We start from the raw sequence: 25,966 nt of genomic DNA on the forward strand, positions 1-25,966 counted from the left end.
TTGACGCCAGGAATTGAATTGTTGTACATTCAAAGTGAAAAATATAACAATAATAGAGGCGGAATTGTACTCGTAAGACTTCTTGACCAAGGGTTGGGATAATATTAGATAATATTATTATAACTCAGTTTGGTAGACTTGTTTTTTCGGATTTTAAAATCAAAATTTGAAAGCAGAAAACATAGGTATAATTATAAAAGGGAAAAGGTGCTTGATATTAGAGATATTCTTCATTTGCTTGGTGAACTATGAGAACAAGCAACAGTGACGAATATTTAGCCTGGTCAGCTTCGTGTTCTGGAAACTCACAGTGAGAATCAACAATGGGCAACGAATGCAAGGGCTTTGACAGAGAGCACGAAGGTGAACAAGTGTCATTGGCAATGAGCGTGACGGCTTCGGGTAACAGTCGCATTGTAGCCAACAGAAGAAAGGATTAGCGTAAATGAAGGTAGAGATGTTAAGGCACAAACAAGCAAACCATTAAGATATTTTAGCTCCCTTCCTCTTGATTGTTGAACAGGAGTAAATAACTCCATGGATTCCCTCCTCAAATCCTATCTCCTCTCCTTTCAAATAAAGCTTAAGGATCATCAGATTCAAACGGTCCCAAATGCAATTTCAGTTAACAAATGCAGAAATAGACCATAAACTTTGGGTTGGATATATACCATATACATCTTCATAGACAAAATGTTGCTCTGATTAATCAAAATTTATACTGATAAAAAAACATAAAAGTGGTTAAAAAAAATCAAAGGAAGCAACACAATGGATAAAGCTGAGTGATGACAAATATTAGATTGAATGAGGAAGAATATCAGACTGTTCCAAATGCAGTTTCAAACTTTCGAACAAATATATAAATAAACCGTGAAATTTAAGCAAGGCAGACCATATACATCTTTATAAAACAAAATGTTGTTCTGACCATAAAAAGTGATGAAAAAACAAAAGAAAAGAACACATAAAATAGAGAAAGTATTCAATAATAGATGGCAAATACCGTGCATGAGGAAGAATATGAAATCCAATAGTGATATAGATATTACAGAAGTTTCCTTGCAGCTGGAGGAGCAAGTCCAGGAATGTCCACTATGTCTTTGTTATTTGGATGCACAAGCTGGATTACCGGAGGAAATTTGGTTACAAATAACTAAAAGTAAATGAACGAATAAAGAGGAAATTTCTTTTATTTTCTTTTCCCATCGAGTTTGCTAATTTACATATTACTATAAAAAACTAGAAGATTATTTTTTTACTTGTAAAATAGTAATGTTTTGACCTATGGTGTGGTCCAGGTAATGGTTGTCCTATTCAAATTGTCCTAAAGTTCTCAAGCTCTTGTCACTTTACAACCCCTACGCATTAACAACATTGATTTATGGAACAAAATAATGCAAGGATTAGTATCCCATGCCTATGTCACATCACGTGCAAAAAAAAATATTAATTCCAATTATTAAGAATAAAATGATAAGAGTTTAAAAACTCTATGAAGCATGATAAGAATTTAAAAACTCTATGAAGCATTGTGTCACAAGACATTTTGTAAAGGAGATAAATTAAAATGGGCAAACAGAAATTTCAAATCCTATTTTGTCATTGATCATCACCTTGACCTAATGGTGCAAAACCCAATAATAAAATGGTAAGATTTTTTTTGCAAAGGTAGGGAGGAAAAAATGTAATATCACATTCAATGGGTGGAAACTCTGGGGGCAAGCTGAAACTTGCTAAGTCATGAATAGCCTTACATATTCCATGTTAAATATGTTAACTGAGTTTCATAAAAGCCTTTAATCAGAAAGAGGAAAACATTTTAGTCCAGATAAGTTGGAGTCTAATAGGCTAATTCTAGGTTTGGTGATGGATTTTATATTTTAATGATATCTTCAATAAGGAAATTAAATGAGAATCAAAGGGTTAATGCTAAATAACCACCCACCTTTACAATTATAATTGCTATAACTCCCATCACTATAAGGAAGAGCATCGCCATTATGCACCGATCAGTCGCCACCTAAAATACATAATCAGAATACTCGCCATGATAAGTTTGGAACTGAAACAGGACGATAGATAAGCCTCCTGATAAATTCTTGAGAAACCAACCTGTCTTCCAATTTCCTTCACCAGTTTAGATGCTTTCTTGATGGAAAACTGGATTGAATCAAGTTCATTTACGATTCTACTCATTTGTTCGGTCTGCCATATTTTAGAAGGTTTTAGGAATACTGGAAGCAATGTGTTTCCTTGTGTCTATAAGGTGACTATTAACTGACCTGTGCCTTGAGAGAAGCTGCAGTTTCTGCTCCAACATTGATCGTCTCTTCGACAACCTATGTATTAAATCAATCAAAGTTAACTAAATACCAGAACTTTGCAAATAACTATGGAATAGCATGGGTTAATGAAAACCAATTTAATTTTCATGTTACAAAAAAGCAAAATCTTAATTAGAATACTAGAAACTATCATAAATAGAAGAGGAATAATCACCTCATTAGGCATTCAATATACAAGTAATTATTTTCCTTTCCTTGTTGAACAATACATAAGAAAATGTTCCTTTTATCTCTCAAATGAAATATCAACAATAAAAAACCTGTGTGATCTCAATTATCTAAATAAGACTTAAGGATGAATTACCACAGTGCAATTTAAAGGAGTTCAAACATATCCGAATGACTCAATTGAGAAAAATGGGGTCAATTTAGAGAACAATATGAAATCAAATTGAAGGAATAAACCTTCTTTGCCCTGTCAATAGTCTGATCCGTTTCATCCATCATATGGTTTCCATGATCCATCAACTGTTGATTTGTCATCGCTGAGAGACAAGAAATTCAGCTTTTAGATTTTCTCCAATTGTTTCTTGCAAAAAAAAAACATCAGAAGAAAACCATAGAAGATCCTCTATTAACCTTGACTTGGTAAAGTTGAGAAGGTTGTCCAAAATGCATAGGTATAATGGCAGATGTATAACTAATGAGATAAATAATTCCTAATTAGGAATGCTACGTTTCCACTTGGACACGAGACTGATAATATGGGTGGATCAGAATGGATTACACAATAAATTTACTCATTGTTTTATTCACACAAAGTAACCACTACAAATTTATTATCATGTTGAACCAAACAAATACCTACAAGTTAAACCAGAGTCTGATAGTGAACAATTTTCTGGAAAAGGTTTATGGTTGAAGGGCCGCCATTGTTTTCTTATTGTCCTCACAGCAACCACATCATAATTTTATGTAGAGTGAAGTGTCTTTCTTCAGAACTACAAACAAACACTTACGAACCTTCAATGATTTTAAATGTGACATTAAGTTCAATGTGAATGATGTATCCATTTTGACAAATGTGAAGTCAAGAGTTCTAAACAATACTATTTGATCATCTCCTTTTAAAATGTTAGTTTTTTTTCAGTATGTTTAAATGCACTTGAAGTTAGACAATGAAACTATAGGCCACGAAAAAGAATACTTACATGATGCCAATTGAACATTTTCTTCCCCAAACCCATCACCACCAGGTCCATCAAAGAGATCAATCCTTTTATTTTCACTTGCATGCCTGTATCAACCAAAAGCAATTTATAAAGGAACTATTGCAAGGTTTAGTTAAGCAATCATCGCCAACATGACAACTTTATGTGTGTGCAAGTGAAATGCAAGGATAAACAAACACTTATTGCTAAATCCAAGTGTTTATTGTCAAGTAAGAAAAGGTTTGACTAATCAAACAAACACTTCAACTATTTTTTTTCCAGCTCATTTAGCTTTTATTTGTATTTCCATGTCACTCTGGCATTGGAGTAGCAGAAGGTATAATCATCAATGCAATAAAATTTCTAGCAGGCATAACTCACATCAACTTCGCCTTAGTGGAAGGCCACATATTGTGTACTTGCAGAATTTTCAACAGTGTAATTTAATAATTCTGCTAGCACAATATTGTTTCCAATTATGATAATACTAAATAGCAAATGCATAACAAACTACAGAATTTTGGATGTAATACTCAAACATTTTATGATTAGCTCATAAATCATAAACTCAACATAAGATGACCTCCTAGCTATTCTGAAACTCATTAAATAAATTGATTAACAGAACTAATACTAGAGTAACAATAAAAGCAACCCGATGCACGAAGGTCCTGCCAACGCGGGTCCCGGAGAATGGTCAATTGTACGTAGCCTTCCTACTTTGAAAGACGCTATTTCTGAGACTCGAATTCATGACCTCTAGGTCATACGGTAGCAACTCTACTGTTGCGCTAAGGCTCCCCTTCAATACTAGAGTAACAACAGAATCACAGAAAAATAAAAGGGCAAGCATTGTCGATGGCAATTAAAATGGATCATCTATAACAAGAAAGTCCAAAAATTTTATAGTGCTGTTTCTACCAGAAAATTCTTTGAAAAGGCATTTAAAAAGAATAACTCAAGTTATATAGAACATTATATTCTCTCAAAAACTGCAAAATCAATGATGTTGCTATTGAGAGTAAGCAAAAAAAGCATGAACTGATAACTAGACTAAATGCTAGAAAACTTAGACCAAATCAGTCCAAACTAGATTTTCCGTTTACTACAAACATATAAGCATTGATGGAACCGTTTTTTGTGATTACTCTAAATAAGACAGACAAACAATCATAAAGAATAACTCAAATCACCTCAATAAATGAAAATTAGTGACAAAACTATTAGAAAAAAAAGAATGGATTGTTAACTTGACTAAATCACACTAAAATTTCAACCAAATCAAACCCTAGCTAGTATATCCATTTGCAAAAGCATTGATTGAAATGTTTTTTGTCATACTCTAAATAAGAAAGAAAGATAAACTAAGAATTGCATTTATGATTAAAGGAAACATAGAGACTTTGCTTCACACGGATTCATCAGCTTGTGTTTCTGGTTGTCCAATTTCCAAATTGTAAAAACCTCACTAACATAAACTATCAAGTCTCAGAAAAGAAAGATGTTGATGTTCCACTCCATATCAATGATACATTTTATCAACGAGAAGGCCACCATGTTTTAACCAATTGATAATTAAGGAAAAATGTTTACAACATTCTGCTGTAAACATAAAAATAGGTCGAATGCAAAAAAGTAGGATAAACACCAAAATTTCATCAACTTCAGATGAGGAAAAAATAAATAGCAGGGACAGAACTACTCACTGCTTTTTCAGAGCAACATATGAGTTCAGTTCTTTAATCTGTTCAAGCAAAGTCAATGAATTAATAAGTTGATGTTTGCAATAAAAGGATTGTGTAATCATGTATCATAAGAGTTTGAAGAAAATGGTACCATTGATTGTTTTCTCTCATTCAGCATCCTATTTTTATCCTGTGGATTCCTAGTCTCCTCTTGCTTCGCGACCCTTTCAAACTCCTTGATAAGTCTGATATACTCAATTATTCAAAGTTCCAATTATAAGACAATTGTGATTATAGGGTAAAGGCAACAAAAACAGTGAAAAAACTATCACAGAGGAAACTAAATAATAATAGTGACTATTCTTTAACAAAGAGTATTTCTATGAGTGTACCTCTTGCATTCCCTCATCTTGTCAGTCAGTTCCTCTAACTGTCTACTTCGTCTGTTGGCATCCTTGATCTTATCCAGTTTTTGAAATCCACTTCTGCAAAACCATCAACCAACGTACTAAATCATTACAATATATATCCATAAGAAATCAGGACAATGAATCATTATTATATGTCACTTAAATTGTCTAAACAAACTACAATTTCCAGCAATTAAGGAAGGCTGCGACTTCTGAACCACAATTATGCTAGATGCCAAGAGCATTAGTATCAAGTATATGACGTTTCTGCCTTTTGGAGAAAAACAGAAACATGAAAAATAGTATACTTATGTTAAAAAAAATTCCTAATTAATTTTTTAACCATACAATAATTGATAAGTACCACAACAGTCTATTGCCATTTGCAAATATCTATTGATAAGGAGATTGTCGTTTGCAATATCTACTAAATTAAATTCCAAAAAAAAAAAATAGCAAGAAAAAGAAATTCCTCCTCGTCCTACATAAATGCATTGTTTAAGAAAGGTCATTAATTCTTACGATAAAGCCCGAAATATATCGTTGATCTGCCCTTCTGTAAGGGCCAATTCCTCGCTGATATCAGGCAAGTCCATTTTCAAATAGGAACTCTCCTGGACGAGGATTGACCACCTCTACCAATCAAGATCGACCCTTTCCCGACGTGAGCAAATCCAGCAAAGGATGCCCGTTTTCAGAACACCGACTTCAGCTCCCTCTACGCCCCACGATGTCCAGGCGACACATTACGGAATACGACTAGAATCCATCCACGGCGGCCAGATCCAGTCGCTGCGGGACGCCAAGGCTTCAGATCGTGGCCGAGGAAGTCGAGCTGGGGGAATCGTAGAAATCGCCGGCTACCGGCGATGCTGGATTCGATGCAGGCCAGGCAGGAAACGGCGGGGGGAGGGCGGACCTAGGGTTCATAGAATGGGCGTGGAAATCTCGTCGTTGGGGGCACGAACGCGACACGAGGTCGCAACGGTTGCGAAGCTTTCTCGACAGCTCGAGCTCTTTTATTACCATTTTTAAGGTTGTTTGTTGGAGGTTTATCTATTTATTGCCACTTTCTATAATTTGAAATTTCGGTTAAAAATACATTCACTGTCATGGCCACTAAAAATACTGAATTGAAATTTCCATAAAAGATCCATGATGTATTTTTTTTGTATTTTGAAAAATTACTTTTTCCCTAAAAAATAAAACACTATAATCCAAACTCCCCTAGTAGTAGTATCAGTTCGGATACTCTCTCCTGAAGATGTCTCTGTCTCGGTGTCCCATTCAAAAAACGATAAAAAAACGTGCCAACACGTACTTTTCTCCCTAAGGCAACTCCAAAGTTGATCGATCCAGGACGGATCTGATCGGTCTGGGGACCGATCAGGCCCTAGGTTGATCGGTCCTTGCAGAGCCCTGATCGATCTGTGGACTGATCAGGCCATAGGTGGATCGATCCACAGACCGATCTCCCTATTTTGGCACGTGTTTAGCATGTTTTTTTGTCGTTTTCTGAATGGGACACCGGGACAGAGGCATCTTCGGGACAGAGGATCCGATGAGCAAAGATAATTATTTTCGGATTTTAAAGTTTTTTATTTTAAACCATCAATCGTTTATCAAGAATAATAATTATGTTAGCTTTAAGGTCAACTTCTATTTCAAAATGTCCAACTAAGATTTTTAGCATTTTTCTGTATAAAGTATTTTTTTATTGTTTCTCTACAATAATTTGATTTAGAAATCAACCTAAACATTTAATTTGTTGACTACAAAATTCAATATTTTTAAATTACAACTTGCCCATTTAATCTCATAGGTTAGATATATTTTTTAAAAAAGGCAAAATTAATGGATTTTATTTCAACAAGTTGATTGGCGCAGCAGCTTAATAAATTAAAATCAAAATCCCAAGAAAGATAGCATTCATTATATTGCCCATCGAATCCGATGTGTACATATTTAAATATTAAGAGCTTGATTTAGATTATTTCTCTACCATTTAATTTTTAAAATGAAATAAAAACAGGAATACACACTTTCCATTCATTGGCACCTCCCCTATCACCTCTGCAGCTACCTCACAAGTACTGAGAATTCAAAAACAACATGAAGATTAAATCACCCTTGGAATCAATATGAATTATCCATCAATCTATTTAACTTACAAAAGACTCATCTAATGGTGGATCCGAGTCATCCAAAGCTTCTTCTACAATTGAAGATGGGTCATTTCAGACCTTGTACCATCCGAGTCATGACTCGATCCTTGTGGCTGGGCTGGTGATACTGGTTTTGGTGCTATGTGTTTCTTGATCAGGGTATGAGACACTTCTCTTCATGGCGAGGTTGCAGAGATTATATACATGCTGCATTATGCTAGCTACGCTAATTCACAATAGCCTAAAGAGGTTGTGATCGAACCGAAACAAAACATAGCTAGGGTTAAAGGATAACTATAATTAGTAGCAATTAATCATTTTTGCTCTATCCAGTGGGTGTGGGAGTACTACAACACTTTACCCTAGCTAGTTTTCACACGCCTACTCTCATGGTAAAATGAAGGGAGAGACATTGCTCACTCAACGATAGTTCAGTTGGGAGGTCTCACTCAGTGGTTTTCTTCATCTATATTAAGAATCCCATTAGTATATTGAGGGTTGGCTACACTTAATAATGGCTCAGTTAAAAGGAGTCAAAATTCAACAAATGCTGAAAGTCACAGGGGCTCTTACAGCTGAATTGTTTGCAATTGAGAGTAGTTTGGAGGCACATTGGATCTGAGGTTATCACAGGATTATACAGGAAACTGAATCAATCCTTGTTGATACTGTAAATTTGATTTGTGAATGGAACAGTTCCCTCATTCACTGACACCTTTTGGCATTCACTAAAAACATATCCAATAATCAAACCAAACAAGAACACAGGAAGAACCAGGAATTCGAGCAATAGATACTAAATGTTGTACTCAATCAAATAACAAAAGGAAACTGACATCTCCATATACTGGGTGTCAAGAGGTATTTCCACATTAATTAAACCAGCAATTTCATAATTCACATTCTTAATTATACAACTCTGCAATCCCAATATAAGACCTTGACAATTATAGACAAAGATATCAGCAACTGTCTATCAGATATGCTTCCCATACAACAATACACGAGAAAAACATATCCAGTAATCAAGCTAAATAAAAACACAGGCAGGACTAAAGAATTCAAGCAGTAGATAATAAATGTTGTACAAAATCACAATAACAAAGGAAGTTCTGGTAAATACATGTTATCAAGAAGTTTTTCCACATTGATCAAACTATCGAACTTCATAAATCATATTCTGAAGTATATGACATACAAATCTTTAATGAAATATACCACTCTGCAATTCCTATACATGACCTTGACGATTATAAACAAATATCGACAACTATCTATCTGATGTGCTTCCCATAAGAAAACTAAACAAAAAACATATCCAGAAACAAAATCAAACAAGAACACAGGGAGAACAAAGGAATTCGAGCAAGGGATACTAAAAGCTCCATAAAATCGAATGACAAAGGGAAACTCTGACATGCCCAAAAACTTGTTATCAAGAGGCATATCCAAAAACTAACACTCATGATTCAGATCTCGCAACTGTTGACACTTAAATATCTCAATTTTCAATTTAGTAACAGCATTCAACCAATTTAAGGATATAAATATATAAACAATGAAGCAAAACAAGATCAATTCTTGCAGATTTGCTGAAAGAAACTCTAGTCATCTCCTTACATTTTAGGAGGAGGAGGAGGAGACGACGAGAGCAATGAAAGAGAATTTAACCTTTCCAAAACCTTACCACTCTCGACGACAGTCAAAAGCATCTTGAACCTCTTCAAGACCTCATTTTTATCAGAATCCATCAGCATTTTCCGTTTCTCAACCTTCGTCTTCCACGCCGCGACCTTCTCCTTTCTCTCCGTTTCAGCAAGTTCCCTCTTCATCTCGTGGAATGCAAACGGCGGCGAGCCACCCGATGCCTCGGCCGCCGTCTCTGGCTTCGATGGCGACGGCCCCGCCGGCTGGTCCTGTCGCTGCTCCACGCATTCCTCGGGGCGGCGCTTACGGAGGACGATCGATCGGTGAGCATGGGGACGGCTTTTGATGATAGCGTCCATGACGCCGGCGATCGTCGTTAAACAGCGTCAACCGAAATCGAAGGCCAGGAGGATAGAGATTGGTGACCTCTCTCGTTCACAGTCGCTCCCAATTCCGGTGGGTCTTTCTTCTACGGTCGATTAGGATTTAGGATCGCGAATTAGGTGGTTTTGATAGGGAATTAGGGTTTAAGAAATGTGCCGAGGAAATTTGTTAAATCATAGTTTGTCTCTCGAATTCGTAATAAGAATTACTAGTTAACCTCGATAGTCTTAATATAAGTGCTCGTATTTTAAGCAAATCCATTTATACTCAAAAATATTGGGGATAGTTTTAATATATTTATAGTTAAATACGTAATTTTGGATAAATTGCATGAGCATAAAAATATAGGTACATACGCCGGTTGCGCTTCTCAGTCCACCGCATGCGCTAAACCCTGAGGACAAATTGCACGAGCCATTAAGATCCAATTATACGTGGATCATCTGAAATACACGAAAGGCTCAAAATTAAACTAAATAAAATTCGGGGATCAAATCTCTTGACCAATCTCACCCGTCCATACGAATCCACGCTTCGACGTACGGTAGAGCAAACAATTCGATTATAGAGCCTTGCCTTTCCTCAGTAATAATGCTACGCTTAACGTCAACGCAACATCGCCCCGACCCAATCACTCCGGTGCGGCCCCGGCGGAGCCGATCGTACCAAAACCCCTCATCGCTGCCGGAGAACGACCGCCATCTTCCTCACTTGTGCCACAATGCGGGGCCCCTCCACCGGCATCGTTTACGGCGGCCTCAAATACCAGGTCACAACAGCAACCACTAATCCGATTCGATTCTTCTTTTGAAATCTCCTCATCCATCTTCCTCCTTATCTCCTTCTCCAGGCCCGATGCATTACCGACGTCAAGGCTGACGTCGATCACACCAGCTTCCTCGCTGGAACCCTCAGCCTCAAAGAGGAGAACGAGGTTCTTCTCGCGCGCGCGTCGTTGATCTCGATCTTATGATTTTTTGGGTGACTCCGGTGGTTTTGTTTATTAGGTGCATCTGATCCGGCTGTCTCCCTCGGGATCGGAGCTTATCTGCGATGGTCTCTTCTATCACCCAAACGAGATATGGGATCTCAAGTCTTGCCCTTTCGATCCCAGAATTTTCTCTACGGTTTTCACTTCTGGTGAGTGAACTATGTCTCATAGTAACTTGATGTTGGACTAATGGGTGGCAATGCGCAAGCGTTGGAAATGAGTTTTTAAACTAATTAATGGAATATGGAAACGGATTGACTACTTTGCGAGTATAGTGTTGTAGAATAATTTCTCGGGTCAATGAGAAAGCATTATCCAAGGTTATTTGAGTGAGAAAAGGTTGCCCTATATCATGCCTCTATCTTGATCGGATGAAAGCATGAGCTAGATCTATAAACACGAATGCACAAACATTAACTCGATCATACATGAGTATGAAATTTCATTTTCATAGGTTTTAAGGGGTGTAAATTTAGCTTAAAAATTAGGATTGTCAAATCCTGCTATGAACGAAGATTAAATAAGGTCATTGTAATTAGAGAAATTAAATGTTGAGCTTAATTAAATCAAGTATTTTATAGTCGTGCAGACAAATAGTCTGGTGAAACAATCAATTGGTTGCAGTGTTATGCCACATAGGAAACACATGTGCAGCTGAAATATCTGGATTTACTATTGTGCTGAGCTGGAGGGATCACTTTGCCCACCTGTTGAAGCCAGAAGGACACTCTATGCGTGCTACTTCAAGCCATGGCAAAAGGACATGCCTTTGGCTTGTGCGCCTTACAGCGACGACTACATCTGTAGTTTGCGCGTAGCTACAGATGTGCCTTAGCTCTCACAGAATGGACGACGGACACACCTCTGGCTTAAGCGTTGAACAATGACCAAACATGCCCCTAGCTCGCGCTTTGGTTGGACTGTTGCAACTCTAGCTCGTGCATTGATTGGACAAATGAGGGCTTACCTTGACTCAAGCACACATGTCGAATTAATGGAGCAACATTGCATAGTGCATAAGAGGAATTTTGCAAAATTGTCACACTCACCCCTTTAGAAAACCTTTTCATCCAATAAATGAGGCCCTCTCCTCTTGCTCAATTCACTGAATCAAAATTTCCGTAGGACTGTATTTAAAATGTTCCTGTTTTGAGTCGAAGGCCATTGTATTTTAGAGTACAATTGTTGGCAAACTGTAAGTATCTAGGCGGGCAATGTTATCTTAAAGAGAAAGGATGCAACCCTTGTATTGGTCTTATCACTTACATGAGAGGTTGTGTCAACATCCCGAAGGGATAACTCAGCGATTGGCGACTTTAAGTCAGTGATGATTTTACTTAAAGAGGTGCAGTGACTAATCCAAAGAGGTGTGTCGACAAACTAGTTTTGACCCATGTCATACTGGCTGCCTCACCAAACTGAACTGCCAATTAGATGACATGCTGTTCAACCAAATTGTTGGATTGACAATGACAAATTTCCAACAGGAATTGGTACATAGGTGGGTGTTGCTGGAATTGATTTTTTTAAGCTAGATTTGATCTTAGTTTAGTCTCAATGCAGTTCCTTGATATACTTTTGCAAGGAAATTTTTTGATCGCAACAGCTCATCAAAAACAGTGAGAAATGTTGAAGGAATTAATAGGCCAATCTGTACAAATGGAAGTCAGACAATGATTGTTTTCTAGGGGAAAATGGAATGATAAATGCGCCGCTTATCCACTCATGAGATGTAGTCTTACATCATATATTTAGCATATGCATCCTTCTTAATTTTGTCAAATAGAAAACGGGACATTATATATTTATTTATTTGAAGAGCTTCTTTTTGAGGAAAATTTGTTCGAGGAGCTTTCTTTTATTGTGGAAATGCTTCAATATTTTCCCCATCTCGTTTTGCACTTCTCTTGTTCTTGTTAAAACCGAAAGAGTTAAAACGTACTCTGTTGTATGATATGTTTTTTAGCCTTTTTTTCTATGAGAATGAACTACAGTGGTGCTAATGCTTTTAAGGCATTGTTCTTTTTCTCTGAAATTACCTCAACCTTATGCTTCTTAAAACTAATTGAGTTAGCATATGATAAAGGTGAAACATACGGAGCTTCTGTTTGGAAGATTCCCGAGCTCTATGGACAGTCGAATGCCCCACAGCCCGAACAGTTGTTTTCCCTTGATGAGCATTCTTTTAAGATCAAGAGGTAATCTCATTTCTGCATGTTTGTGCTTCCCAGCCATTTGTGATTTTTAAGAGAGAGAGAAAAAAAGGTTCCATGAACTTTTTTATGACTCCCCAGTAACATGCTTGTCAGTGTTCTTTGGTGGCCATCTGGGAAGCATGATAGACTAATCAGCATTGATGAGGGAAATATTTTCCTCTGGAGCTTAGATTCGTCAAATAAAGTAGCCAAGGTGAGCTCCTCAAAGGACTTATTGTTATCTTCAGGACTGACAGAGATTCTATCATAGTCCTTTGTGTTATAATAGACTACAAATTCTTAGGAAATTGTAAAATTGCAGCATTTCAAGTTCTTGGCGGCGATAGATAAATAAATAAATACAGTTTCCCATCTATTGCAAAAGGAAATTTTTCTTAGTCTGAAGTCTGAACTAGTTTACAATGCTTTCCAATACATTGTGCAATAGGCAATCATGAAGTTCAAAACATGCACACAAAAAAGATGTTAAATTGTTTAAACATTTGTTCCAAAGGTTATTACTGTCCACAAACGCTGCATCATAGAGAAATTTTTGTATTTGGTCCACCTACTTTTAGGGTAACTATTGATTATGGCCTATGATTAAGTTTTCAAAGTGTACCTTTTTTCCAACAAGTGTTGGTACAAACTAGTTGTATTTGCAACAACAGCGGCATTGTCTGGCATGCCATGTTTATGTCCAGTAACTAGCACAACTACCTTGCGACAGGGACTATATTGTGATTTCCTACTATCTAAATACATTTTTAAAGAATGAGTTGTAAAAAGAGGGAAGAAAAAAAGGGGCTTTCATTATATGTAAGTCTACAGTTTTGCTTGGTTTTTAGTTTGCATTATCAATGAAGCCACACCTACATGGTCATATGAATATAAATCATCCATGTGTGCCTGTGCAATGTTCAAACCCATTAATAATTGTCATACAATGTGTTTTTTGTGTAATTGCAATAATCACAAATAAAAGATTTGGCTCTATGTGCTCTCACACACAAGTTCATGCTTCATTAATTGACTATTCCTTTTGTCACAACATTTGAAACTAAACACAAGCCCTAGTCATTGACTCACTTATTTCTTGTGCTTCATCTCTATCCATGGAGCCATGGAGGTGTTTGATTAGGTGTGTTGGATAGATCAATTCATTGGGTTTCATTTCATATCAGCTTTGTTAAATACCCAGATCAGATATCAAATCCACTTTCTTGGTTCAGACTAAAAAGCACATTATCTTAGAAGCATAAGATGAAATGTTCTAAAATATTGCAGGGAATTAGTTGTGTTACTATATTAATTATTGCTATGATATTCATTTAATTGCTTCAATTTTTTTCTTTTTCACATTGTGTATCTGCTGCTGTGTTATTACAATAAGTAGCTGTAGTAATCTCTATATGCTACATGAAAATGTGTAAACTACAAGTTAGAAGAATAGCGTAACTAAGCATATAAGGAATGGAATATGGTTATGTAGATGCATCATCAAAGAGTGAAAGAAAATATGGTGAGTCAGCTGGTAATATCAATAGGCAGACTTGGTAATTCATGTTCACGCTTGACACTCTGAACAACAGGAAAACAAATTAAAAACTTTGATGGTTTTAAGGTTGGCTGATTCTGTTACTTTTTATGAAAACATATCAAGGCTTTTGAAAATAAAATAAAATAAAATAAATAAATACCAAAGTCAGTGGAAGGCATTTCTTTAAATATACTTTTTTTCTTTAAATATACTTGTCAGTTTGCCAAAGTGCATTGGGATATCATTAAGATATAATCATGGAAGTGTTCTTTATGTTGTGTTACCTTATTATGTATCATGATAAATAGGATAATTTCACCAAAATTAAATAAAACATCAAGATGATTTAGTATCTTGATAATACCATCAGAATGTCTGTGTCAAACGGTTATGCTTTTACACTTTGCTGATTCCTATACAAGCTGCTAAATGTAGGTGATATCACAAGAATCAGTTGGTATGCTTCAAAACCTATCAGGTGGTGCATGGGATCCTCATGATCGAAATGCTCTTTCTGGTATATGTGACTCATCATTACAATTTTGGGATCTCCGAACAATGAAGTATACCATCTCCTAAATACATCATTTTTATGTTTCATGTAAGTCACATGTCGCAGCGAAATGTATTCCATTGATATGCTACTGAAAGCCCAAGACACCTGATACTGTCTACTTTATGTGGTTTATGAGTTTAAGGCTTTTTCCCCCAAAAGAAAAAATCTCTGTCTGTTGCTGAACCCTTTTCAGTGTGTAGTTCATGTTTTTGTGATCTTGAACTTCTAAGTTCTATGTACCTCTCCTACATAATCACACATGGATACACTGTACAAATTGTTGAGATGTAAACCTTTTGTTGAATCGAGAAGAGATCAATTGGTTTGGTTGTAGGACCAAAGCTTAGAATCTTGAGATCCTACAATTTTATTAAATTATATTTAAAATAATATTTATCATATGTACTAACTTTTGGTACATAGTATCAATTTGGACATTGTATCATTCTAGTATTATGAACTATAATTAAAATTACTTTAATAGTATATATGAACAGTGCATTGTAATTCTAAAAATGTTGCATCTTTATAGTCTACAAGATGAATAATAAATATAAGGCGTATGATAATGGCAAAAGTAAAAAAAAAAAATCTCTTAGTTGATAATTGATTTTTTTTCCCAAATGATTGGACACAATAGGGATTGTTTACTTCCAATAAATGTCATGTTTTAAATTTTAAGTGAATGTAAGCATAGCTCACCAATCAAGGTTGTCTCGGTAGATATTGAACGTAGGAGCAGTGATACAGCATAAGATTGGATTGTGGGTTTTAAGTTCCCAACCAGATTCAGATTCTACTTGAGATTTAAATCATTTAGGTGGTTGAAAGAGCATAAGATTCTGAGGTCTGAATTGCAATTTTAACTACCATAACCCTATGGCACGAGGGAAATATGTTTTTAGTTGATTTTATTTATAAGTGATTTCACATATAAAACTGTTCTCATGATAATTTTCACGAGTTGGTGGTTCTCTTTATCAAAAGATCATGAATTGTTATTCTGCCACATGCTTTAAGATGAGGATGTTTAACTTCCTGTAGCAGGTCAGCACTCTAATAAATTTGTTCCTACAGATTTCTGTGCAGGATGTTTTGTCCAAAGATTTGAGTTGGGTTGACTTAACCATGTAACTGTTTCTCCAGGAAGACTACCTCGATAGAGCAAGCGCACATTAGGGATGTTGATTACAATTCAAAAAAGCAGCATTTTCTTGTAAGTTTAATTACTGGTTGGATCTTTTACCCACTTCAAGTATGCACCTATTAACATAGTTCTCTTTTTGTTTGATGGAGAAGCTTCCTTTTTTTTTTGTAGTTCCTTTCCATTTTCTGTATATTTTCTTTGTTGGAGATCTTGGATTTGGAGGAGCAAACAAAGCGGTCACATAATCAATTTTGATCTTTAACCTTAATTAATCTAGGTGGATTTACATATCTTCGCATGGAATTAACTGTGGATTCCTTGCTTGTGCTCTACTTTTTCAAAAAATTGCCAAAGCAATGGCATTTTTCATTGCTTATTGAAAGTTTGATAATTATATAGTCTATTTGCTTAGATGTGAACCCTTTTAATATACACACATTTGGATCATTATGTCTTTCTAAGAGTAGCTAATTTTCCAACGCTTTTTACAAAAGAATTCTGATATATTTTTCAATGCCACACTCGGACAACCATCCAGAATTAGGAAACTTATCTTGCAAGTATAAAACATCTATTACAGTAACCATGGATCATTGTTTTCCCAATTTCAGCTTGATATATATTTGCCTTCAAAAAGTTATCCTTATGCAAACAATTAATCGTTTTTTTATTTGTCAGTTATCATTTTATGCTGCTTTTCTAAATTGTGGAACATGTCAACATTGCAGGTGACTGCAGAAGATGTATCTGGGATCCAACTATGGGATCTTCGAAGACCCAAGTTTCCTGTAAAAGAACTCCCTGGTCATGCACATTGGTACTTATCATAATCTATGCCATGACTTACTAACTGATGTCACAGTAAATAATCACATCTGAAATTCCAAATCAGACTTACATCACATTGGCTTCCACATTATGGCAGGACATGGGCAGTCAGACATAATCCAGAATACGAAGACCTTATTTTGGTCTCTCTATTTCTCTCCAATTTATAGCTCTTGTATGTAAATTGTGAACTTTTCCTATTAACTCATGACGAGTTGTTTCTTAGAGTGCTGGCACAGATTCAACCATTAATTTGTGGTCCATTCGTCTTCCTGGCAATGAGGGCTCATCATCTGAAAGGTACATTTTTACCTATACCATCGATTGAACTGCTGTTTGCCAGTAGGTTAATTTGTTTCTCCGTTGTATCCATCTTTCTTCAGTCTATTTGATTCACCGACAACATTGAAGGATTCACTTATCAATTCATATACTGACTATGAAGATAGTGTGTATGGTAATCCAGTTTTGTTTTTTTTTCTTGTCGTAGTAGGTAAAACATGATCTAATTTGTTTACTGATTTGTGCCAAATATAAAGGTCTTGCATGGAGCACACGGGAACCTTTGATATTTGCATCATTGTCCTATGACGGCCGGGTAAGAAATATATTAACTTTAATGCTAATTAGAAATTTAATTTATAAAAAAAATAGATCTCTAATAGTTATATCGGTAGGCTCTCCTCTTCAAGAGAATAACTCTGAAGTTTTGGTATAAGTTTCGAATAAAAATGTTCTCTGGTTAATTTTCATGGTCAGTGTGAAGCTAGTTTATCAGTTGCTCGAATCTCTGTTCTAACATTTTCCTTTTGCATTCTGTCTCTGGTATACTGAATTTATATCTTGGAATTTTAGTGGCCCGCTGTGCACGTGTTATGCTCTTCTTTATGAGGGAGTCAACTTGATATTCCTTGTGCTGAATTCAGGTGATCGTGGAATCAGTGAAATCATTCATTAAGAGAAAGTGAAGGCGATTACCTCAGTAAGCTTGGACGTCTTTAGTGTCAATCTTCCAAAGGGGTATTAAAACTGCAATCTTCTGGCAGGACATGTTAATTTGAGCAGTGCTTATCTCAAGGCAACTGCGTTGCTTGTCTTATATTTCTTATATTTAAGATCTACTGGCGATTTTAGCACGCACTGGGTAAGCTTCTTGGTTCAAAACTCCACATCCTTCAAGCACCTGGAGAAATCTTATGCAACCGTAAGTTGGGTGGAAAGGTTCATTTTGATGTTTTTGTTATAGTTTGCGGAAACTAGCTAGATTCTATTTTTAAATTTGTGACGTTATCCAAAAAGACCCACATCATTTTTTAATATTCTTGGTGGCACGCTTTTCTTTTGTTAAAATTTAACTAGTGAAGAATGATTCGAGCTTATAATTATGGTAGTCATCGTGTACAGACTTGTATCAAGGTATTTTTGACATACCATTTTAATTAAACAAGGCAAACAATTTAAAAGAGTGCCTAGAAAACAAATGGTAAAAATTCTGTCAAAGGTAAGTTCCTTTGTCAAAACCAGTCTCCAGAATCATCAAAATACCCTTTCAAAATTCTGAACTTTTATCAATTTATCTCCTAATCATTAATATCGTTATTTGACAAGAAAAAAGGAAAAGAAAAAAAAATGACAAGACACATAGCTGAGCATGTGATTATCTGCTTAGGTGAATTAAAAATAGTAATAAGTAAAAGATTAAATAAAAAACTTCATCTTGATGCTCTAAAGAACACTCAACTCTTTTGGGGAAACTGAGCTACTAAAGATCAGATGATACCACTTACCATGCAGCATATGGAGGAAATTAAACTAAAACATTTCAAAATTATGCAAACCTTAATTTCCTTGTGGAGGGGCCAGATTTCAGCACATAGAGTTGTGCGCATATTTCTTCAACTAGACTGAAACAATATAGTATCAGAATGATTATATGAGATAATCTAGTTACTTTTATTAATTATTTTTGGACGATCGATTTGATTTTACAGAAATTTTTCATCAATTATCAAGATAAATCGAGAAGTGCATGCGACGACCAAATCAGAAACTTAGCATTGTCTCCCATTTAGAGGAAAAATTCCTATAAATACACTATAGCTATAGATCGAATCGTGGGTACTTGGATGATAACTTAAATATCCTTCCATAATATTATAATCTCGGGGGAAAAAAAGTAATCGTAGAACTGATCCTCTAGACCGCAATTTACAATCTAAAGGATGGACCATATCAGTTAATTGATTGATGAGGATGAATCTTATCTATTTAATAGATAGAATCCATGTCTATCAATCAATGAATATAATGGTGCATCCTTAGACCGTAAATTCTGTGCTCGAACTTTGAGTTGGGAGAGATTGAATTCTGTGCTCGAACTTTGAGTTGGGAGAGATTGCTCGAACGAGGTTCCTGAATCATATAACAAGCAAATGCATTATCATTGTTTTATTTGGGTAGGTGCTCATTTTTACTGTATAAGGGGAAAATATATTTAACCCCTCTATTTTATTTTCTATTATTAAGTAGTATTTTACTCTCTATATTCAAAAAAAAAAAAAAAAAATACTTAACCTCTTTTTTACCAAAGTCAAATATAAAAAAAATTATAAAAGATAAGTAGGTCCTTATATTTTTTGATATATTTTTTTTGATAATATTAAGAGGAAAAAATATATTAAATTGATGTGGAAAATAATTATATATGTCCTAAGAGTTGGCTTTTTAATTATTGATTAATTGGATCGATAGTGTACACAGAGAGAAAAATATACATAAAAGAATAAAAACAAAATATAGAAGCATCCAGTGAGGGTAGCCTTCATCATTCGCTCGGATATGTGATTGATATAGATTTGTCTATACTTCATCTCTTGGTATCCTACAAAGCAAATCTTATTAGCTGAGGGTTAGTATTGTTGGTGTTATTCTTTTTATGGTCAAGTCAATGATGAACTGAGATGTGAGGCTCGTGTACATGCATGAAAAAGTAAAAAGAATTCAAAGGAGATGAAGAAAATTTGTCTTCGTATAAGAAAAGAAAATTATACCTTCATATATTTTTACAAAATCTTCTATAATCATGGACAATAGTAGATCTAAAATTTTAAATTTAAGAGAAATGAAGAAAATAATCATTATACATTGTATTTGAAGTCTGCGTGACCTAAATGACAAAAATATATATTTTAAAATACTTAATTTTATTTTATTTATATAATTAAATATTAATCTTTATATATAATTGGAGGTTACATATAAGTTATTGATTTTAATTAGTAAATCAACAGTCATATACATATTAAAAATATCAATTAGAGTCTTAAATTATCTAGAATTAGTTGAGATATTACCAAAGAAAATATAATTATATGTAAATTATCAATAAATTTAATATGATTTTTTCCTCTTAAGATTATTAAAAAATATCAAAAAAGACAAGGGCATAATTATCTTTTATATATTTTTTTTCACATTTGACTTTGGTCAAAGGGGGTTAAATATTATTTTTAAAATATAGAAGGGTAAAATACTACTTGATAGAAAATAGATAGAAGTTAAAGATATTTTTTTCCTAATATAAACAACCATGCACACGAATAACTTATGGAAATTAACAATTTGATTTGTCCTTTGCAAATATAGGCTGTTCACTCCTCTCCTCTCCTCTTACTGCCCTAATTGATATCTGAACAGCCACCACCATTACTTGTAACATTTTGGGATTCTTTTGGACATCTCCTGGTGCAAGAAAGTGTTGTTTCTATTACATTGTTTTGAAACCACTTCTAACACCAGTTTCCTTTCATGTTAGCAAAGGCAAACATACATAGAAACCTATCAGCATTTTTAATTGACTATAGTAATTAGGAAACTATCTGGCGTGACAAATTTGATTAGCCATGTGTATAATGAAGCAATTTTAGCAAACTCTAAACAACAAACTAAATTCGGTTTTTACCAAAAAGAGTGGCCACATTTCCTTAATTATCAAAACTAGCATCCTAGTTTAAAAACTACCAAAAAAAAGTATAAAAAATAGTATTATTCCCTTTCTGCCTTTCCCGCCAATCTTCTAAATCCCCTTTCTCCATACGTCATTTTCCAATGCATTAATTCGAGCCACAATTTAAGAGTTATAAATCAAAAGTTATTTGTATGTTTTGGATGCACGTCGTCTTATCATTGGTCTCACCTTATCTCTCTCTTTCCTCTTCATGTTCTTATATTGACAAATTCAACACGAACCTCTTCTTGCTTTGTTATATCTCTTCTTACATTTATGCAGCATTGCAATAGAGTAAACAGAAAGCTTGGATTTTATCGTAAAGCATTAAAGAGTGCTACTTCGAAGGATTACTGCTTTGAAGAAAATCGGTGTGGAAGGACAAATATCAAGTAAGACTACATTTGGTAGAAGAAGAGAGATACGATTCCATTATGTACATATAGTATTTGCTACAAATTAGTCTGTAATATCAAGAAAGACTAGGATATTATTCTTTAATCAAAAGAAAGGTTTGGCATCGTATCTACCTTCACCTCGCTCAACCGTTCTTAATAATTGTAATTTTGTTGATATCCAAAAACCTTAGGTCCATTAGTGGATTTGGGTCAAAACTCACTGATAACCCTAGAGAAATCAGATTGCACCCAAATTAAATCATGTGGCTTTATGAAGAATCAAGGACTCCAACTGTGCCGTCTATTATTGATTTAGATCTCTTCAGAGCCGATCTAATCTTACAATAAATTTTAACCAGAACGTGGGCCTGATATGAGAAAATATCAGGCCCAGTGTGAGCCTAATATTTGCCATATCAGGCATAACAGTGGACCTGATATGGAAAAATATCAGGCCCTTTTAATCCTGATGTGAGAATTGTATAGCTGAATTATTTCCTTAATAATAAATAGGGTTATAAATTGAGTTTCAACTCTAGGTTAAAACTCGAAAGTGTGTGTTGTTCATTGAATTCCACCAACTACACTATTTCGTGCCAAATGACATGACACGAGAACTTCATTGACAGTGGTTAGAACCTAAGTTTGACATCATATCTACCTTCTCCTCACTCAACCATTCCCATTGATTGATATTTTAGTGAAATATGACCATCCTAGGTCCATTAGTGGATTTTGATCAAAACCCATTGATGGACCTAGAAAGGTCTGATTGCACCCAAATTAATTTCTGTGGCTTTTTGATGCATCAAGGACTTCAACAGTGTCGTCTATTGTTGATTTAAATATCTCTGGAGCTGATCTAATCTTATGATAAATTTCAACCAGAATGTGGACCTGATATGGGAAAATATCAGGTCCACAGCGGGCTTGATGTGAGGTAATATCAGGCTCACATCAGGCCTGATATTGGATCATATCAAGCCCAACGGTAGGCTTAATATGGGAAAATATCAGGCCTTTTTAATCCTAATGTGAAAATTGTATAGTCGAATTATTTCCTGATAAATTTTCAGCCAGAACGTAGGCTTGATATGACATATCAAGCCTAACATGGGCCTGATATGACACTATATCAAGACCAACGTGGGTCTGATATGCTTCCATATTAGGACCAACGTCAGCCTGATATGACACCATATCATTGTTAGTACCCCAAGGTAGTTTTGATGTGATTAACCAAGTGAGGTTAGGTTCTGTTGGTATTTAACCCCTATGTCTAAGTGTACAGGAACTTAGGAGCACAGGAAGTCGAGCGAAAGATACAACTAACGAGAAGGACAACACGGAAGAGAGACGATGGGCTCGGTGCGTCTGAGGGATGAGGTGCTGCAGAAGATTACGCGGGCGGACGAGAAGGAAGCATGCAACGTTTCCGAGGGACGAGAAGCCGAAGCGGAAGATTACTCGAAGGCCAGAAGTTGGGTTCGAGTGAGCCCTATTTCGGATGGTTGAGATCACCCAAGCCAGGAGAGTTGGAGTGGAAGACCCGAACCCAAGTGAGCGGAACTGGACTAGAAGACCCGAACCAAAAAGTCAACAGAGGCTGACTTTTTGATTCCAGGCGCCCGGAACCTCTCTGGGCGCCCGGAGTTGAAAACTTAGTCAAACTCTATGTGGCACGAGCCATCATGATGGGGATAAAATCTTATCCCCCTCCAAGTGCCTAGAACCCTTTCAAACACCCAAACAGGGCTATAAATATAGCCCTGATCCCAGTAGTCTAGAATAACTAGTATATGATCACCTCTTTTATCATGTATTGTTGGTGCGGTTAGCACTAACGGTCTAACTCAGGTTTTGATGAATGACAAATCAGGATAAGTTAGGTTTGTTGTGATCTAACACTCTGACCGAGTGTGCAGACGAAGTCCAGACAGGTCGACGGACTGACCAGATGTCTAGCACGAAGTCCAAACGGGTCGACGGGCTGACCGGACGCTTGGCGAGAAGTCCAGCTAGGTCGACGGGCTGATCGGATAGCTGGCGAGAAGTCCAAGCGGGTCGACGGGCTGACCGGACGCTTGGCGAGAAGTCCAAACGGGTCGAAGGGTTGACCGGACGTCTGGCAGGTAAGTCACTGGAGGGGAGTGACAGTGAGGACGCGTTCCCGGGAAGGGAACATTAGGGGTCGATCCGGCTTAGATCCATTTCGGATATCTAAGTCGAGATCGTGACTAGATTCCGATCTCGGAAAGACGGAATCTAAGTCATACTTTTTATATTAAATCTATAAACTGTGCTAACACTTTGTTTTGCAGAATATACCTTATCTATTTACCTCGGACTAACCTTGTCTTGCAGGAAAGCTGTCTTCTGGAGAAAGGTGGTCCGGGCGCCCGGAAGGGATCCGGGCGCCCGGGAGGTGAATTTTATCTAGACCGTGCGTCGCCACGTGGAGCTAGTTGGTTGGACCTGCCACGTCTCACCAGGGCACCTGGAAGGGATCCGGGCCGCCCCGAGCCTCATATAAAAGGAGGGTAAAAGGGGAGCTTCAAAAACAACAACTAAAAGAAAGTCTTCTATTGATTGCTCTGCTGCTCTGCGCTCTTGCGACGCTAACAAAGCTCCGACAACACGCTCCTTCCCTTTTTGATTAAATTCTTGTCGGTATTTGCTTTATTTCCATTAGCATTCCTGTACTTTAATTTGTAACAATTTTCGAACTGCTAGTGATTGCCCACCGAAAGCACCCTTGTGTGCGGGCCTTGGAGTAGGAGTCGACACAGGCTCCGAACCAAGTAAAACCAACTCGGTTGAGAATGAAGGCTGTTGTGTCTAGAGCATAGCCCCAAAGATACATATGAAGATCAAGAGTTGTGACTCTTGAAATCCCATGGAGTATATAAACCTTTTTGAAAGGTGGCCGGCCACTTTTGTGGAGCTACAAGCTTGAATTGATTTTTCATTCAAGTCATCTTCTTCCTCAAGCTCTTCTCTTCTCTCCCTCTCCTCCCTTGGCCGAACCCTAAAAAGGTGCTAGCACACCTTTTGTTTGGTCTCTCCATCTCTTGCTTGTGTGGATACACATAGAGGAGTGTCTACTTTGACACTCTCGAGATTCGGCGAACTTTGGACGAGCGGGATTAAGCGAAGGGCTTCGCATCAAGGGTAAAGCTCTTCTCCTTTGTAGATCTAGTTTAGATCTAGGTTAGAAAACTCATACTCGAAGTTTTACGAAATTTTAATCTTCGCACGGATCCATGACATGGGAATTTCGGGGTTTCCGCAATGCAAAAAGCGGTTTTTGCGGCTCGAAAAACCCAACACATTTGACTTCTAGTAATGAAGTAAATGTCAAATGAAACTTCAAGCAAAATCTTCAGTAGTTTCATTGATTCAAGTTTGTTGCTTCCTTGATGGAGTCTACATGCACTTTAGACTTTGAAACTCATATAGAATGTCTCTGAATGGTAGCAAAGCATCTCAGCTATAGAATGTCTGTCCGTGCATTTATTTGCAAAATTGTTGCAACTTAATGTTTTAAACTAGACTGGAGGTCGAAATGGCAAAGGAACATAGTGTGTGCTCTTATGTTTTTATATTAGGATTAAGAGCACACACTTCCATAATAACTGAGGTCTTTGTTTCTTTATAAAGTCAGTATAAAAGAAACGACCTCTAATGGTCCTACTCAATACACTCTAAGTATACTAGTGTAATTATATAGTTAAGATAAACTAATTCCTAATTACACTACGACCTTACAATGGTTTGTTCATTTCCATTTTGGTCATGAGCTACTGTTTATAATTTATAAGGTACTGATAACATGATCCTCTGTGTGTGACACCACACACCATGTTATCTACAATATAAATTAATTGAACAACTACATTTATCATAAATGTAGACATTTGACCAATGTGATTCTTATTTCTAGATAAATGTTTATACCAAAAGCTAGGCTTTTAGTATACATCCTAACAATCTCCCACTTATACTAAAAGACTAAGCTGCCATATCTGCTACCATACATCTGATTCCCAACCCTTCAACATGCCCATCAAAAGCTCTTGCCTTAAGGACCTTAGTGAAAGGATCTATAGATCATCACCTGATGCAATCTAGGCGGCAACAACTTCTCCTCGTTTATACGATTTCTCGTATTGGGTGGTACTTGCGCTCTATTGTGTTTACTTGCCTTATAGACTTATGGTTTCTTCGAGTTTGCTACTGCACCAATATCATTACAATAAATTGTAATAATCTTTGGACAAACCAGAAATCATATCTAAGTCTATCTTGAGGTTATTGAGTCATTCAGCTTTTATGGCTACCTCAGAGGCTTGCCATATACTAAACTTCTATGGTAGAGTCCAGTAAAACACCTATGCTTATCACTCTTCCATAGTTATGACTTTACCTCCTAAAGTAAACACAAAACCCCGAGGTTGACTTACTATTGTCCCTTTCCGATTGGATGTTAAAATTCATGCAACCCACAGGAAACAA

General features: G+C 36.2%; 2 protein-coding genes across 4 annotated transcripts; one reads left to right on the forward strand and one right to left on the reverse strand.

Moving 5' to 3' along the window:
* Positions 1-211: 211 nt before the first annotated feature.
* Positions 212-9,584, reverse strand: LOC122012757 (novel plant SNARE 11-like). Of its 2 annotated transcripts, none has more exons than XM_042569404.1 (10): positions 9,447-9,584; positions 5,577-5,669; positions 5,336-5,429; positions 5,206-5,243; positions 3,500-3,585; positions 2,754-2,833; positions 2,286-2,342; positions 2,116-2,208; positions 1,949-2,023; positions 212-1,123 (listed from the first exon to the last, which is right to left on the reverse strand). In XM_042569404.1, exons 2-10 carry the CDS (start codon positions 5,591-5,593, stop codon positions 1,049-1,051), a joined length of 615 nt encoding a protein of 204 aa, XP_042425338.1. In that variant the 5' UTR covers positions 5,594-5,669; positions 9,447-9,584; the 3' UTR covers positions 212-1,048. The 2 variants fall into 2 exon arrangements, with proteins under 2 accessions (XP_042425338.1, XP_042425337.1); XM_042569403.1 differs by lacking the exon at positions 9,447-9,584 and adding an exon at positions 6,117-6,611.
* Positions 9,585-10,389: 805 nt separating this feature from the next.
* On the forward strand, positions 10,390-18,366 carry LOC122012759 (WD repeat-containing protein DWA2-like). 2 transcript variants are annotated; one of them, XM_042569406.1, is made up of 13 exons: positions 10,390-10,559; positions 10,641-10,724; positions 10,798-10,930; positions 12,868-12,979; positions 13,076-13,190; positions 14,952-15,079; positions 16,219-16,288; positions 16,948-17,036; positions 17,145-17,190; positions 17,274-17,347; positions 17,431-17,504; positions 17,587-17,645; positions 17,974-18,366. In XM_042569406.1, exons 1-13 carry the CDS (start codon positions 10,512-10,514, stop codon positions 18,013-18,015), a joined length of 1,074 nt encoding a protein of 357 aa, XP_042425340.1. In that variant the 5' UTR covers positions 10,390-10,511; the 3' UTR covers positions 18,016-18,366. The 2 variants fall into 2 exon arrangements, with proteins under 2 accessions (XP_042425340.1, XP_042425341.1); XM_042569407.1 differs by having other exon boundaries at positions 13,091-13,190.
* The last annotated feature ends 7,600 nt before the right edge of the window (positions 18,367-25,966 follow it).

Source organism: Zingiber officinale, chromosome 8A (genome assembly GCF_018446385.1).
Source record: "Zingiber officinale cultivar Zhangliang chromosome 8A, Zo_v1.1, whole genome shotgun sequence".
Taxonomy (NCBI): Eukaryota; Viridiplantae; Streptophyta; class Magnoliopsida; order Zingiberales; family Zingiberaceae; genus Zingiber; species Zingiber officinale.

What these genes read in the sequence shown, in the direction of transcription:
- LOC122012757 (XM_042569403.1), bottom strand. Translation starts at nt 6,190, where the DNA reads ATGGACTTGCCTGATATCAGCGAGGAATTGGCCCTTACAGAAGGGCAG. An exon ending in TGAAGGAAATTGGAAGACAG is followed by an intron (nt 2,024 to 2,115) that starts GTTGGTTTCTCA and finishes TATGTATTTTAG; the next exon opens with GTGGCGACTGATCGGTGCAT. An exon ending in TAGCAATTATAATTGTAAAG is followed by an intron (nt 1,124 to 1,948) that starts GTGGGTGGTTAT and finishes CCGGTAATCCAG; the next exon opens with CTTGTGCATCCAAATAACAA.
- LOC122012759 (XM_042569406.1), top strand. Translation starts at nt 10,512, where the DNA reads ATGCGGGGCCCCTCCACCGGCATCGTTTACGGCGGCCTCAAATACCAG. An exon ending in CTCCCTGGTCATGCACATTG is followed by an intron (nt 17,037 to 17,144) that starts GTACTTATCATA and finishes ACATTATGGCAG; the next exon opens with GACATGGGCAGTCAGACATA. An exon ending in AATACGAAGACCTTATTTTG is followed by an intron (nt 17,191 to 17,273) that starts GTCTCTCTATTT and finishes GTTGTTTCTTAG; the next exon opens with AGTGCTGGCACAGATTCAAC.